The 17,107-nt window shown below is 37.5% G+C and overlaps 1 protein-coding gene across 19 annotated transcripts in view; it reads right to left on the bottom strand.

Annotated features, from left to right (window-relative positions):
• The window catches only part of SOX6 (SRY-box transcription factor 6), a 380,820-nt gene that overhangs the window by 76,408 nt on the left and 287,305 nt on the right, over positions 1-17,107 (bottom strand). For all 19 annotated transcript variants that reach the window (XM_068685194.1, XM_068685208.1, XM_068685193.1 and 16 more), the window contains one exon: positions 15,812-15,891. In XM_068685194.1, the coding sequence (XP_068541295.1) occupies positions 15,812-15,891 (80 nt within the window). The remainder of the gene's footprint in view (positions 1-15,811; positions 15,892-17,107) is intronic.

The following is a 17,107-nucleotide window of genomic DNA, read 5'->3' as shown; positions in this document are numbered from 1 at the left end:
TAAACACATATGTCTCTTATAGGAAATTTTATCGCTTCCACATTATCGGCACACAAAAGGAGCATTCTTTTTGCAGACCTGGTGCAACTGTGGAGCCATCGTCATTGGAAACAAGAGCCTGATTAGGTTCCCACACAGATATGAATAGATTTTCTTTTTTTAGTGTAATGCTGCCTTTCTTATTTCTTAAACAGACTAGTAATTGTGGCTGTAAAAACAGTGAATTGTGTTTGGATGACATTTGTTGCTTCGCATTTTTTTTTAGCTACCCAGTGACACCAATTATCCCATATGGTTGTCCTCTTCTGGAAAGTCTGAGTTAATCCACAGCTGTGAAGATGAAGACGGACCCAGCAGGCTCTAAGACTGGTGGCTCTCTTGTCTGCTAATAAAGTCCACAGTCTGCTGGACAGATGTTAAGAGGATCTGTTAAATAAGTCAGTGACAAAGATCCAGACTTCTGCTGGGGAAAACAATTAGCAAGACCGTATCTATTCTTCATAGATTTTCATTTCTTGCCTCATCTTTTGGAGAGGCAAGTTGTCCTTACTTGATAGAGAACAGTTCCACAGCACATACAATGGTCCTGCTCAAAACATGAATGAACTTAATGATCCCGTTGGCGTGTGTTCTGGAAAAGTGATAGACTTTTTATCCTTGACTTAGTCTTCCACGCTGTGGCTCCTGCACAATTATTGTACGTTTGGTTTTATTTGTCATACTATATACTTGTATTGGGAGAGCCTGAGTAAGTACTGCCAGCTACAAAATACCCACTTCAGTTTTCAGTGTAATGGCAAATATATACTGAAGACAAAATTACCATTTGACTAATCTTTCTCTAAATATTATTAGATTTTTTTTCTTTTTTTTTTTTTCTTTCTTTCTTTTTTTTTTTTAAATAGAGGATAGACAGAAAACACATTCTGGTCCCAAAGCTAATTCTGCTGTTCTGTGAAAAGAGAAGAAACAAGCAAGTGGAACGAGAAAATACCTGCAGCAAGACCCATGTTTAGAGACTTACTCATTTTTCCCCATCCCCACCTGTTTATGGCCTGACAGCATAGACATACAACATCAAAGTCCCTCTAAGTTACAGTCGTGTAAATCTGAAGAACACTGCACAGGTCAAATACATGTACATGCACCAGTGCAATAAAGATCTAACCTGCCTTCAGGAACACGTGCATTAAGGTGCTCTTAAAACCATTTCTGTTTCTTCTGGAACCTGTGTTTCTCATTCTATTGACCTCATCCTACTTTGACATAATGAAGTAGAAATGGCCATCAAAACAGCTCACTCTGCGTTGCTGCCTAAATGCAGAAACTCTCATTTATGCATTGTTCCTGAGATCATGCTCCTTAGAAATCAAATGCCTTTGATTTCATTGAATTATGACAATTAAATACAATCTCTCAGCAAATGCCTGCTCACAACCTGTTTACTGTAAAGCTTTGGGCAAAGCCAAGAAAGAATGCTTAGAACTCAAATAAATTATCAATCACTGCAAGTAGCTAAGACAATGCATATAATTTGGCACCTGGCAGTTGCCTCTGTAATACTGCATTTGTTTCCCCTTGGAAAGTAAAACAGTTAGTTTATTAGTTTCATAGTGCTTTGACAAGTTTTCAAGATATAACGCCAGCCCATCACCCTATAGGGTGATGTGAGACTAGGCTGCTGAGAATTTGTAATGAGACAGCATCAAAATTTCAAAAAAAAATCATGAATTCACAAATATATCCTAAAATTTTATACAATTAAAGTTCAGACAGTACATTAGGTATCTCACATCACCACAGCATATAGGTAACATTGTCTCTGTTGAAATAAAATAACTCAGCTCACAAGTGTCTCAGTCTGTGGTATTTAAATTAGACTTCCTATTTCTTCCACCTTGACTGAGTCAAAAATCTAACCCTGTAAAGCATAGGTATGGGCTCTAATGCCCTCAGAGAGAAAACTACATTCCTGCCATGTCAGAAAAGAACAAAGGGAGGCCAAAATCTGACCATGGGGAACAAAGTAACAGCTACTAAAAATATGTATATATTTGAAAGCCTTCTGTAATGAATATGGAGCTCTTGCATTCTGAAGAGTAATTCCCCTGTGAAGCCACTGACTGGAGGGAGAGGCAAAAAATCCTCACTGACTTGGCTGTTGTGTCTCACCTCATTTCACTTTTTTTTTTCTTTCCTTTCCAAACAGACTGAGTGTTGGTCTGCTGAGAATATGATGCTAAGCCACTTTTCCTGTAGAGTTTTTAAACTGGGCCTCTGAGAAAGAGTTTGTTACAATTCAATGACTGAAGTAATACCTTTGTCCATCTGAGCATTAAATGGCCCATTGAAATACAGCTTAGTTAGAAAGAATTTCAGTAAATGGTGCTTTCTAATTTTTTTTTATTATTATTATTCCTCTCCCAACAGATTACAGCCTGGATCTGAAAATGCAGTTCAATCACTTTTGGTTGCCTCTCAGGTCAGGCCTTTAGCCAGTGTTAATTAAATATAACCCCTTTAGATTACTGGAGGTTAAATGAGAACAACAAACCTGTCTTCTTCAGAATATTACCTGATGCTCTCCAAAATACTCTAATCTGTTTGGGAAGGTCCTCATTTAAACGTAAAATAGTCTTAACAATGAAAATTTATAAAGATGGGGGCAGGGGAAGAAACCCATGCTAAATGCTATTTTGTCTGACAGCTAGTAATCACAAAACATTAAACACCTATTTCCATGCAATATACTATGTCTATTGTGTTTAAATAACAGACATCATAAAGGAAAGTGCTGCAGCAGACAATTTAGGCTGTAGCAGCACATACAGCACAATTTTCAACTTGATAAAGTGAAACTATAAAGAATCAATGCATAAGTCAGACAGCTTCCATACCTAATATACTTCCCTGCAGCTATTAGAAGTTCCCAGTTTTGTCTCTAGTAGGCATGAGCATTAGTATACCTTCAATTTCATGTCTTCAGTCACATTTTGTTGTCTGTTCCATACAATTTGACCAGACCATGAAATTGGAAAGCAGCTGAAATTGTCTTTTTTCATCCTAATGATTTTAAATGAGAAAGGGAGGTTTTTCTGTAAGCTATTTGTTTACGGCTTTGTAAAAACTTTCCTAAAGTGTTTGTAACAATTTTACCATTAAGTTGTTTGAAAGAAAGGTTTTTAATACGTGGTAATTAGTCTTGTCTTTCTGAACATGACTTTACTGTAAATACTCCTCCTTGACTATCTCTTTGTCCCAAGATTCCTTAGAAGAACGCAACCAAGCGATAATTCAGCATTATTGCTGCTTCAGTGCACTAATCGCTTAAAGAGCAGCAAGGACCCTATGTTCACTGCCACAAGGCTCCTACAGCCTCCTGGCCTAAGGCAGGCTTCCCAACCCAGAAGCATCCAGATGTCAAGAGGAATATCCAGGTCCTGATGCAGCATGCCGCTCCATCCCAGTATGGCCTAAACATCTGTTTCATCTGCTGGCGTACAACCTGCTGAATACACTGACACTGACACACAAAATAGGGAATTGATTTAGGGTAGGAGTCAAATACTGCAGTTGCACTGCTCAGTGTACATATCATTAAAAAAAAGACTCCATGCAGACACAAAAATTAACATAAAATGTCTGGAATCCCAAAATTGGAGTTTGATCATTTCCTATCTCAAACAGATCTCTCTGAGAAAGAAAAATCTAGGCAAATAGCAGGAAAGAGAATAGGATGGTTTAAAACAAAACAAAAGAAAAACTCTCTACACAATATGTACACCTCACTTTTTCTCCTAATGGAGGAAAAGGCCAGAACACCTTAGTTTGCTCATCTTACTAATTCTCCCCTTATTTAATGATTTATGGTGTAAGAAAGGGACAAAAGAAGAAAAAGCACAGAAGTATGTACTACACAAATTGCTTGCCACAGCTATAACAATTGTCTTTCGTACAAAATACTTAAAAATGAGGTGAACTTAGCCTATTACGTATTTATAATTTCCTAAAGATAGTAATTTAGGAGTTCTAAAACAATAAGCATCTTTTATCTAAAAAACAGGAATATAGAACCACTGAAATTTTACCTCGAGGCATGACAAAAACAGCAAGCATTTTAGTTGATCTAGATTAAGTTCTGATAATAAAGGAATGCTAACTGCTCTCATCTCTCCCACTTAGCATATCTATTTTCTTGCATTCTTGCTAGCAACAATAATGGACTAGCTGTGTACTACCATGCAAATTCTTTGAGTCTTTTATGAAAGCAAGATCAAAGCCAAAACAGAGAGTACATTTTTTAGCTTTTTTTTTTTTTTTTTTTTTTTTTCCCCTCAAGAGAATGACCTAATGAGAGGTAGTTTAACCAGGAATCTTCCTCTGCAATTGCAAAGCAGGAGCACTCTCATGGTGCAACCTCCTGGCTTGGCCTTTTCCCTGGCCAGCCATCTCTGCGTGGGGTGAGCACCAGCATCCAGAAACCAAGAGCTATCCCTGAGTGCTTCTACTGAAACATGCCCTCTGTGAACTTGAAAAAAGCACCATTTTCTTTGCGCTACTCATGAAAGGGGTACACTATTACTGCACTACTACATTGGCTGAACAAAGTATAGTTGAATAAAATTGCAAAATATTCCTGTTAAAGATAAGGTGTGAACAGTAATAAAAGTCTGCTGTTGTGATATTTTGTAAGGAGCAATAAAAACCAGAATGCAACAACATGCAGAAACTTCATCAAAATTTACTTCCATTTCCTCAACAAGAAATAGCACAAACATTAATAAATTCTTCCTCTTAAGCACGAAAATGGGAATTATTTTATTTAAAGCTGTCAGATTACTGATACGCTACTATTTGATCACAGGTCTCCTGCAGTTTAACACACACAGGAAAGAACATAACTGACTTATCTCTGTGATTCTGCCAGATTACACATTGCATAAGACACCTTAGAAATTAGCAAAAAAATCTTTAACTTTTCTTTATGATTTTACAAAATAACGAGACATACTCTGCTTAAGACCACTGGGTATTTGATATACAATGTAATAATTAAATAAAATATAAGTTAATTTAAACCTAAATACCTTTGATATAAAGCCAATCACAGCAAAAGACAAATTGCTTTGCAATTTCCCAAGCAATTGCATTTGCTTGGGAAAAGGAATGAAACATGAAGTGAAATTAAAACTAAAAAAAATAAAAATAGAAGAGTAACTATTCATTTTAAGTTTCCACTGGGGAATATTATTCAACAAAGAATCTGAAATTTGAAGGTAAATTCTTATGTGAGTTTCCCATATTTGCTTCTACTAGAATTTGTTTTCAGCATTTTTATAGCATAAATTCTACCTCCTCGAAATTGTGGATTGCACCAAAGTTCACAGAGTAACAAACTCATCTAAGAAAGCAAGCAAGGACCAGGAAGCATTGCAAATGTGGAAGGCAGCTGCAAACAAGGGCTCTAGTATGTAAAACTCTTTCTCTTTTATCCAAGGAAAGCAGATAAGCAGCACCTACTTAAAATAAAAATACAACTAGATCTATCTAGAAAACATAACCAGGTCATTGCATCAGATCACCATTTTTTTCATTCACTTTACAATATCATAATTTCACTTTTTCTCTGGTGATCTTGTGAACCCAATTATTCATACACAGAATTTAAAATGTTTTCTGATATTATTTTAGAAACTTCTAGGAATCTGTTGTTTTTTTGTTTTGTTTTTGTTTTTTTCTTCTTATGTTTCTGCTAATACAAACTATCTCTAAAAATAAATGTGAGAGATCTCTATGTTAACCATTCGGACAGTTGCACTTGCTGTATGCATGGAAATGTGTTCTGGACTAAAGCTTGTGTAAAAAGGATGAGCTGCTTAAAGAGAACCCTTGTTATATAGGAAATAAAATCCTATGATTGAAAAGCAATTAATTGCAGTAAGTTTACAGAATGGATGATAGCTATCAAAGCTCATCAAAAGTTGTATTTCAGAATCTCATGTGTTTCTAAATTGAAAAAAAAAATAATGGCAGCACATAGATGGGCTTTGTGAGAGAAGTCAGGAGTTTCATTCTGGCTCATGTCAGCAGGATTATAAGCAATTATGAGTAACTGCTTGTTGAACTGTGTGAAATGAGTTGGTGAATGAGTTTCCTAGTAAGCACATGTCCGTGTCACTGGTATGATTGCCAGTGATGTAGACAGTCCTAGCTGAAGGGGTCTAAAAACATAATTATTCTCCTAATCCTAGAGGGATTTTTACAGGATTAAATCAATTCAGGACAGAAGACGGCTGTGCAATTGCTGCTTCTAGTATGGACCTTCTAGGTCTGTCAACCTGGCTAGACAGAAAAATCAGAGGCCTAAATAAAAGAAAAAGAAACCAGAACAGAAAAAATAAGTGGCAATAAATCTTCTCTAGAAATATTTTGTAAGGTCTGGCATAGGTTGATGGGTTCATTCACTGTCTGACCACACAGACGAACAAGTTGCCAAGGACAGCTATTGCGATATTTCCCTGTATGGAGCTATACAGACACAGAACAAGAAAACTGAACAGTCACCCGCCACTAATCATACTGAGAGGTGAAAGCACTACACTTAGATTTCTATGGGCTCCCATGACAGAATAATGAGACGCCAGCCCACTAATAAATGGGTGCACGGCAAGAAAAAGGAAGAGCCCCTCTTTACCTCCCACTACCTCTCATAATTCCCATGCCTGGGTCCCCATCTTGTGAGAAGAGCTGAGGCAGCTCTACAATTAAGAGCTGAATTTTCAGAAATGCTGCTTGGGGTTGGAAGCTGTAATGTTTTTATACTTTTATAAGAGACACAGACAGTTCATGTGGTAGCTTGCAGCCATTCTATTATTTTCACTAGCAAAAAATGGACAGAAGACAAGGATATAATAAATATACACCGGCTCTACTGATCAGTAGAAGCTTTATCAGTCAGCTGGGGCACATCTGGAAAAAAAGTCACTCAGGTGCATCTATAGCATCCCATTCAATTAACATACCATTAAAAATGGCTTGTCCCTGTTCAGCCTGCTGTGTTACCCGATAAGTCAACATATTTAAAATGTATATTTAAATGCAGAAAACAGCGAAATGTTTTCTTTGTGCAGCAGAAAACAAGCCCCGTTTACAGGTATTTTAAACCATTACAAATAATTGTGCTTTACAGGCTGCTTAGCAGATCTCTCCCACTGATCTTTTACTGTATATTTAGAACTTTCATGCACCTTCAAGGAAAATTAAATAATTTCCTTAAAGGAAATACACACAAAATTATGCAAAACATATTCAAATCAGCTTATAAAAATTACATCTAAAAAACTCACATTTACACCTCAAAACTAGGTATCTGGGAATTTACTATTACAAATTCATTGTACACTCCTGTATTTTGCTCCAGCAAACATGTATTTCACATAAGCCTACCACGGTTTCTGATACGTTGTGGATGTGACAATATTTCAACTGAAGTGCCGGGACCAGATTTAAATGATTATGAGGTCTGATCTTAGCTCTCCCTGAGGTGTTGAAGACCACAGCAGAATAGATGTCCTGTACTGGATGAATTACTATGGATAGTTGTGTTACTTGGTAAAGCTGTGAACTAGTTAAATCTGGTGACTTTTTCTAGGTTGTATGACAAATGGTGCAACTCCTTCAAAGGACTTTACCTCTTTTTACTGTTCACTTCACTTCCAAAAATACCAGTGGGCATGATAACACGCTCTTGCTATTCTTGCATGTGGAATATTTCTTCATTTGCTTTCATGCTCAGCTATTTGCTGTAATTCAAGCAGACCACCAAAATATGTGCATTCTTGTGCTGACTTCACTAAATTTTGTGAATGATTTCTTTAGGTCTCGAATAATCCCTTAACATTGACACTTAAGCATGCTTTGTTTTTCTTTCCCTTTTCCTTAAAATCCTCCCTCCAGTCTCTTTCTTTCAGGGCTGATACACAAGCCTTCTGTTTTGCCCCACAGCCATATGCAACCACCATACTGAGTCTTAAGAATAAACAGGTGATTTCATTACTTTCTGTGAGGTGGGACAATATTCTGCTTTCTCAATCATAAGGATTTCAAAAGCATCGCAGACCAAATACACAACCAGCATCGTTGACAAGCAGGGTGCTAGGAGGCAATACCCTTCCTATTCCATTATCTAACAAGGCTCTATTAAAGAATGATATCTACACACTGATATGGGGAGTTCTAACTCATCTTCTATGACTTTCCTTTGTTCTCTGAACCGGGTCAGTGGAAAATGATGCTCTCTACAACCAAACACCCTCCAAAACGAGGCAGGTGATACCTGTCCAGTCCACAACGCTTTAAAATTCTTGTTTCCTGTGAGTGCATGCACCCTGTGTGTGTGTGTTTCTAGACCTAGAAGCTCCCACCTAACCAACCTTAATGATTTTAATTTTTTATTTTTTGATTTTTACTACAGACGAAAGGTGAATTGTTAAGTTTTCTCTTACCATATCAGTTAGGAAAGAACAATGACACAGAAGCGTATTCTCTTTTGTGTACAGAGATGACAATGTAAAAACATCTTTGCCTTTAATCTTATTGCTGCTAAGTTTCTAAACATCTGAGTATGCTAACACCTTCACAGGAAAAATACCTTCATGTTTGTAATTTGTATCCAAATTAAGCAGCTTACACTATAGTTATCAGAACTATAATAATTCCGGAAACATATTCACTTGCAGCTAATTCCTGTAAGGCATACACCATATACATTTCTAGAAAGCTTGAAGGAATCCAAGTGCCAGCTCACAGAATGCCTCACAGTCAGCCTGCTCCCCGAAGGGATGCCACAGTTCTAAAAGAGCTTTAAAAAACGTGCTCGGCCCCTAATGGCACGCTGTAGTACTGGTGCCTCTGGTGCTCTATGAGTAAATGCAGCAGTAACTTATTTGCTTCTTACTGGCTTCTGAGTGGATACACACCCCAGGGAGGGAGCTTTGCAAAGCACAATTATTTTAAAATAGAGTCTGGGCTTTCAGTGAGGGGCTGCCAGTGGTTAAGGCAGCAGGAAAGTCTTGTTGACGCTGGGGGCTCAGCCTCCTCCAGTCACTTGGGTTTGAGCGTCTGCCTTAGTACCGACTGATGAGACATAGGAAACCTCCTGCAATCCAGCCTATAAGGATGACATGCTTTTAAACATACAAGTTTCCTGATAAGTGAGTTTATTTCAGTGCCATTTATGATCCCAGTGGTAAATTCTCCTTGTAACAGAGCATATGGGCCTGGAAGGCAGCTGTCCTGCTTGGTAAGATCGAAAGGTGCAAAAGATGGGAATCACGCCAGGAGCCTGATCCCGAGCTGCCAGACTGAAAAGTTTTCCGGCATGGGGGAAGACAGCAGGTGCAGGATGAGAGCACTTTGGATGGAGGAGAGCTTGGCCATCTGAAGGGAACAGAAAGAGAGAGCTGTTCCAGGCTGGGTGACAGGCTGGTGGTCACTGTCCTTCCTGCAACAATAAGGACAAGCCCAAGACTGGACTTAGGCTTGCCACATCCAAGACAAGTACTAGAACTGCTACAGACTGTAGAAAAAGCCTCTTTCTAAAACACTGCTATAAATTTTTTATTACATAATGCGACACCGTTCCATTAAGCAAGAATGAAAGTAACAAAGAGTTGCTGTTTAAAGAAGTTATTGAAGATAGAGGGTATTAAATGGGTGAGAAAAGGGTCTCGCAGCTGTAATGCTGCTGGCTGTACCAGGCTGATTACTTTAGCTAATGGTTTTGTTTGTCTTCTCTCACTAAGCTGAAGAAAACAGGGAGAATCCCTCGTTTTACCAGGAATGCCTATACTGAAGGAGCCAGGAAAATTCTCCTGGCAACAATTTCATCAGAATTGATAGGTTATGGCAAAAAGTCTCAATTTTGATGGGCTGTCCTTCCTTATGAAAATGAGTCTATAAGATAATTCAGGGCTAAAGATAAGAAGCAGTAGAGGAAAGATGGAGTATTAAGAAATTCTGCAAAGAAAGGAGGTTATATGATAAAATATTGACTCAATGACATCATTTTCATTGATACTGCCACTGATATAATTCAAATTGATAACACAGATATTACACATAGACATAAACATTCAAGTAGAGAAAGGCACAAGTATAACTATTTCATTGATTTTAATTAATTTTTCTTAAGTATTGCAAGCTTGGCATATTTTTAATTTTATTTTCATTAAAGGGCTTACTTGGTCTCTCAGAGCACTAATAAAACCTTCTTTTAACCTCTTTCCTTCCTTTGCTATAACCTAAATTTCTACATAAGAAAAGGACCAAAATATTTAATTTACTACTTCCATACGCTGAAATTTGCACACACCATTCCCTTAATTTAGGCCACTATTCACTGTATCATAATAAGGAAGATTCTGTTAAATTATGCCCACCTAGAGCTCAGTAGTCTTTGAATGCTAGATAAAATCATTCTGTAAGGCTAATGAAGACAGAAACTCTGCCTGTAACAATATTAAGTTTGTTTTCTCTAGTGATTCGAAGAAGTGAGCAATCTGTCAGTAATACATTGAGGGAAATTACTTGTCTTATAGGAATTCCCGCTGACAGTCACTCACTCGCAGTGCTGACCCAAACATCTACCCACTGACAAACAAATTACAGTGTCTAACTTTGAAAAGGTAACTGGCTGTTTTTAATTTTGATTGGTCTCACCAAATCTCCTTCGCATTTACCGAATCCCCATTCTTCATTGTGAAAAAAAATAAAAAAGAGAAAAAAAGAGAGAGAGAGGGAGAAAGAAAGCCCCATCTTTTTTGCATTTGAAAAAATTATTATTGCCTACATCCGAGAGTGTTATGTCAGATAAAACTGTTAAACTGTGTCTAACCAACATTAAGACTGGCAGCCCTGCCAGTGACTGACTGGGTGAGTGAACACATTACTGAGACAGCATTGTAGAAATTAATTTTCTTCAATAAAGTGATTTTTAAGGCTCATATATTTCACAATCTAAACATATGTCACTGTTTCATAAACAAAATAAATGGATTAAAATAATACATTACCAGTATGCTGACACATGGAGATATTTTAATTAGAAATACTTAAGCTGTGTGATATTTAACTGCTATATTTGTTGAAGAGGAGCATGCATCATTTAATAAGACATAAGGCAGGTACATCACTTTGCATGATGTGGTACCAGAGTGGGACCAAATCACCTCCAGTGTAAGCTATCACTATCAGATCACATTAGCCCCACTAAAAAATTGCTTTAAGATTACAACGTATAGAGGAAACTCCATAAGAGAAGCAGTCCACTAAAACAACTTTTTCATTGAAATAATAAGTCACCAAGATTCTAGTTCCTGAGAATAATATTTCTTCATAAAAGGCCACATGTAACATCTTAGCTATTTAAAGGCTGTATTTACATGACTGTCGCATTACGTTGGCTTCTTTCCTGCACATTCTTCTTGACTTGCTTTAAGGACCAGCCCTAAAATAGCTGAGGAAAGCAAATGTCAACTGTGTCCTGAAATTTATATGTGTGAGAGAATTGGAATAAGTAGAAATGTAATATATTGTTTACTGTACTGAGTGCCCTCTGTTCTCTAAAGGTCAAAAGCATTGTAACCTTAGAGTTACAGTTTCTGATTGTTCCCAGGGTTAAATACATTATCAAAATTAACGGTTCAAACCCCTCAACCTTCAGATATATGAGTATTCATGCCTCCATCTGCTGAACTGTTCAACTAAAAATAGCATTCTTTGGCCTTCACTCTACTAATATTGTGCCCCTGAGGCAGGCTATGCAATGCTTCAGCGGTGCGCTGGATCCGCACCCAGCGGTATAACAAAAGGTCATTTACTTTGTTTGCAATTAGAAGAGGGAATGAAGGAGTAGGATGAGATGGGAGGGGAGAGCAGAAATAGACAAATACGTGTTTAGCTAAGATTTACATTTTTTTTAATGAATTATAAAAACTTCAGGCTTCAAGAACACAGCTGCAACTACAGTTAAGACTCGCCAAGGTTCATTAGGGTTATAAGCGATAAATTTTGAAGGACAAATTGCACAAATAGTTTGGGAAAGAAGTTATGAACTAAAGCTTTTTTGCTTTGCTTTTTTTCCTAGTGCTCACTTTGTTTAGGAATAACTCCAGCTAGCATCATTGTAGTGCTTCCATTTCTATCAACAGTTTATCAGTTGTGGTTGAGAGAGTTGCGACATTTCCTTATTTAGCACATAGACTGCTTTGTAGAAGCATCTAAGAATGAAGGCAGATGTTTAAACCATAAAGAGCATACCGTAACTTTCCTTGTTTGAAAGCAAGGACATATAGGTGCCACCTCTGCCACCACTGGGACTTCCCAATAACTAGGCTACCGCTACCAGCACCACAAGTTGGAAAAACCGATTTCATGTTCACTCTTTTAGCAAGATTACTCTGCACACATATCTAGAATCAGTTAATATCACTGCAATCACTTGACAACTAGGAACAAAATTCATGGAAACAGGAAAGGAGAGAAATGGCAGACAAGGTGGGTATATAAAAGAGGAGCAAAGGGAAAATTACTGAGAGATTTTTCTGCTCAAACTGGTTAATTAAAAGCAACATGCTTTTGTCATACACATGCATCAGAACTGGTTCACACATCACTGCGCATACCTGCTGCTGATGCATTTGGTAACATAACTGCAAACTATTTAGCAGAAGGTTGATGTGGCCACATTCACTCACAGTGTTTTGAAGCCAGAGGGGTGGCCTGGTTTGGTCCCTCTTCTTAAACTCATCAGCAAGGCTCTCTCCAACTCAGAGAGTCCCTAACAAGGCTTGGATTTAGCACACATATTCTTTAAATCTTGGCCAAATCATTGAGGAACTAGTGAGACAAAGCTGGACTGTCAATAAGAAACACGGGACAATTTACAAGTGGATGGATCACAATGTGGGGTTTATATTCAGGTTTGTTATTGAAGGAGAATTATTTTATTTTTTTATTTTTTTTTTGCAAGGCCCATGATACTGAAACTAGTTACCTGAGAAATTCCTACATACGACTTCAGTAGAGATTTTTAACTCAAGGTGATGCATTATCCATTGGTGAAACACAGGCATACAATCCAGAGAAAACACATTTTGATACCAATGTGCTAAATAGTTTCAATAAAATTGGCAAACCTTTAATTACAAATTGCCCACTGGAGAAACATCCTCTGTGGAATAATTGCTGTTGTTACATGAGGTACCTGGGAGTAAATTGTTTTCTGTCCTATTAGATTCAGAGTTTCCATAGAAGCTGTCCTTACACACAGAAGGATGGGAACACAAAATTGCTACTAGCTCCTACTCAAAGCATACATAAGTATGCAACAACATAAGTGAAAAAAGAGGAGAGGTTACAAGCTTGAAGCTGTCAGAGAATGTCTACTGCAGCTGGATGTGGATTATAGAATATAATTTTGAAAACTTTAATAATGCCCTGGTAAAGTTCAGATGCTAGAGCTGCTGCAATGCTTGTTTAATTGCAATAGCTTTCCCTACCCATGTTCTCCAAACACACACACTCACATGTAGAAACAAACCTAAACCTGCAAATGAATTAACTATTTCTCCCACAGGCTGGAAGGAACAGAGATTAGTTTTGTGATCAGTATTTTTTTAGCACTTGGGAATCCTTAGATGCCATGATCACAGCATTCAAGTAAATAAATAAGTGGGTAGGGCGTGTGGAAGAAAGGAAGAAAGATGGAGAAAGAACAGAGAATGGAAGCAAAGATGAAAAATATGAGCTGAATTGCTACACTCTTAACAGTCTTCATGACACATCAAATATAACAACAAATTCCCTCCCACAAACATACCCAAGTATATATATTTTTAGGGAACACTTAGGGAAAGTACACAAAGAAAATGGTAATACTAGGAACGAGTAAAATTTACTCATTTACTCAAAGTTTGACAATCGGATGAGCAGGAACCAGCTGAAGGCCAAGTAATCTATTAATTAAGCTCTTATGACCATGAAACATTAAAGGTTTTGAAATACCACAGAAGTGAAATTCAAATAAAAAGAAAGGGGGAAAACAAACAAAAAAAAAGCTTTCTTTTATAATAAATACATCTGAAGGGAAATTCTGTGCCCTCAAGCACTTAAATCTTTCAGAATTTATTAGCACCACTTTCTTCTATGGTTGTTTTCTTTTCTCTAACTGTGCATGTCATTTTTAACAACTCAGTCTATCATTTCTGAAAATTAATGAAATTGCACTATTGCTGTAGGTTCTGATCAGAGCTGATGTACAAATAGATCTGTGGACCCCAGCTAAAACTGGATCTTTAAAAATAAAAAAAAGAATGGAGTGTGTGTTTTATACCCTTTTTCTGTTGCAGTTTAGCATTTTTATCCCTTCCTGCATTACAGTAAGCTATTTGTTGCACTGCATCTCAAAGGTAGCAAAAATAGTCTCTCTGTTCACAAAAGCTGATTTCTGAAGTATTTTCTCAACTACAGCTAATGTGACTTTTGCTTCAGTAAGCATATAAATACAGATTTTCAAAGGTTTAAAAAAAAAAAAAATTGAGTACCTGGTATTTTTCCTTTTGAAAAACTCCCCTTTGGTTTGAAGTCCGTCCAAGGTAGTCTGAATATATTATTATCATGACCCAAAAGTATTTGAAGAGATCTTTCCCTTCAGTGTCAGGGTGTTACCTTTCCCAGTTCTGCTTTTAGGCTAGGTCAGGCATAAGCAGAAGGGGTCTTTTTTGACAGTTCTGGACCTTGAGTACACAGTGGGTTTTGGTCCCGTTCTCACTTATCCTAAGTTAACTCTGCAAGAAGTTTCTAACAGTACTCAGTAGAGACACGAGGATGTTTAATTTGCTTTGGTCCCTCTGGAAAATGGTATAATTGCAGAAGGGTAAGCAAAGTAGATACTTGGATATTAACATGGCAGTACATTGCTACTCCAGGCACAATTTATTCCTACTTCAAATCTGAACCCAGCTCTAACAGGGGTTTCAAAGGTTTACTTGCAAATAGTTACATGCATCTTTAATGGCCTTTCCTCTCATGTTCACTGTCACTTCCTTTCCACACATTTTAACTCTGAAAGCTTTTGACTGTTTCTTCATTATTTATGACATTGTTGTCTTTTCTTGTGAAATTAAAAACTTCTTGCAGCAAAAAAAAAAAAAGCTAGCTAATAATATGGCACATAAATCTTTCTTTCACAACATTTCATTCTATATATGCCAAAAATAAATAAACGACCAAACCAAGGCTCCTGACCATGCTTGGCATCTGACCAGCTTAATGCATGGAAAGGTAGAGATTACCTAAATACAGAAGCCAAAAGAGTTTGCAATTTATTGTATTGTCAACCCCACACTGTCTGAGAAAAGCAAAAAAAAAAAAAAAACATACACACACATTGGTTTTGATACACTCACTGCCCCAGTTAAACGTAGCACAGTGCAGCTATAGTGGAAAGCCTAAATCAAAATAAGGTAGAAAAATATCTTTGAACATGTCTCCCATCAACTCATCGTATAATTAAAAATATGCCATTAACTCTGCTGAAGTAAAATACACAGAAGGATGTCTTTCACTCAGAGTAGCAAGGTTGGCCGCATATTGCTGTATTTGCAGTACCGTAAGTACATAAGGTGTTAATCCTCCTGGGCTGTGCTCAAAAATTATTTAACATTCAGACTATTATTTAGCATACAGCTGGTTAGCAGTTTTCCCCTAAAATGTTGGCTTCGATCCCACATTTTTTTGTTCTGGCACATACCTGGAGCTGTAAAGGGCTGAGTCCAGAAGCAGCAGCAGCTGCCATTGTTGATGGAATGAACTGCACAGGGTAGTTATCACCTGTCGGGAGAACAATGCGTGCAGGTTCAGACAATGAACAGAGAATAGCAGCAGACAAGTGCAAACATGGACCTAGGATTGCCTGTGCTCCACAGCACTCCTCTAAGCCTAAACATCTGCAAAAACAAAAGGCTTCGCTGGGCACAGACTTGCCACGCTCCCTTGGAACTTTTTTGTTAACAGATAGCTGGTAGGCAAACTGGCAAAACATAAATGTGATACTCATGATTTTCGTTTTCAAAAGCAATGTTCAAATCAGGCATGTAAGCTTGGGCATAAAATGGGGCTTAAGGCCATAGACACACAGGTAAGAAAGCCGAGGAAACCCCAGTGGTTCACAGAGGAAAAAAAAATATCTCTGGGAACTGAAAACGTGTGCTGACTGCATTGAGTGGTCAGCAAATACTTCAGAAAACAAGAGATACTACTGATCCAAAATAAGTGCAACACTACATTGCACGGTGCTGTTGAGACTCAATCCATGTAAAGAGTGAATGAAGGCTGGAGCAGTTTAACAGTGAAGTCTGTAATAGAAAAATTAATACAGTGAAGGATAAATTACACTAACTATGACTTAATGGAGTATCACCTCATCTCAAGCTTCTTATTTAAAGTCAGTGTTATATACTATCTGTAGGCTACATTTTAACAGGCTGCTCTTCTGTACATTTTTGAGATTTATCATAATCGGTCTGTTTTGTGTGAACTTTTCCATGCTGAAAGCATAATGTAATAATGACAGAAAATACTGACATCCAAAATAATACAGTCAGGACATTCCGTGAGTTAGATTGTTTTTGTCAACCCCCTCAAATAAATAGTGATACCTGAAGTCTTGGCAGTCACTGGCTTCCTCAGAACTCTTCCTATTTACCACCTGAAGTGCTATTGTGTTCAGCTCAGTTTAAATGTTCAGTTGTTTCACTTTTTTAATAAATTGTACATGTCTAATCCACAAGGTCTCTTTGCATCATATCCATAATACCTCATCAGGCCATTGAGCACAGTATGAGCTTGTACACAGTCCAGTAACAATTGGCTTCTGATTGCACAGGGAGCTCAGCTACAATGCATTCACTAACACTATATTGTACTGGTGTCCTATGGAGTAATGTTCAAAATATCTCCTCTTATTTTCCCCCTTCCATGAGGTTGATTTTAGTTTGCAGTGATGTTGTTTGTTGGTTGTTTGTTTTTCCTTTAAAAAAAAAAAAAA

The sequence above is a fragment of the Anas acuta genome, chromosome 5, assembly GCF_963932015.1.
Source record: "Anas acuta chromosome 5, bAnaAcu1.1, whole genome shotgun sequence".
NCBI lineage: Eukaryota > Metazoa > Chordata > Aves > Anseriformes > Anatidae > Anas > Anas acuta.
This window is presented reverse-complemented; position numbering and strand designations above follow the sequence as displayed.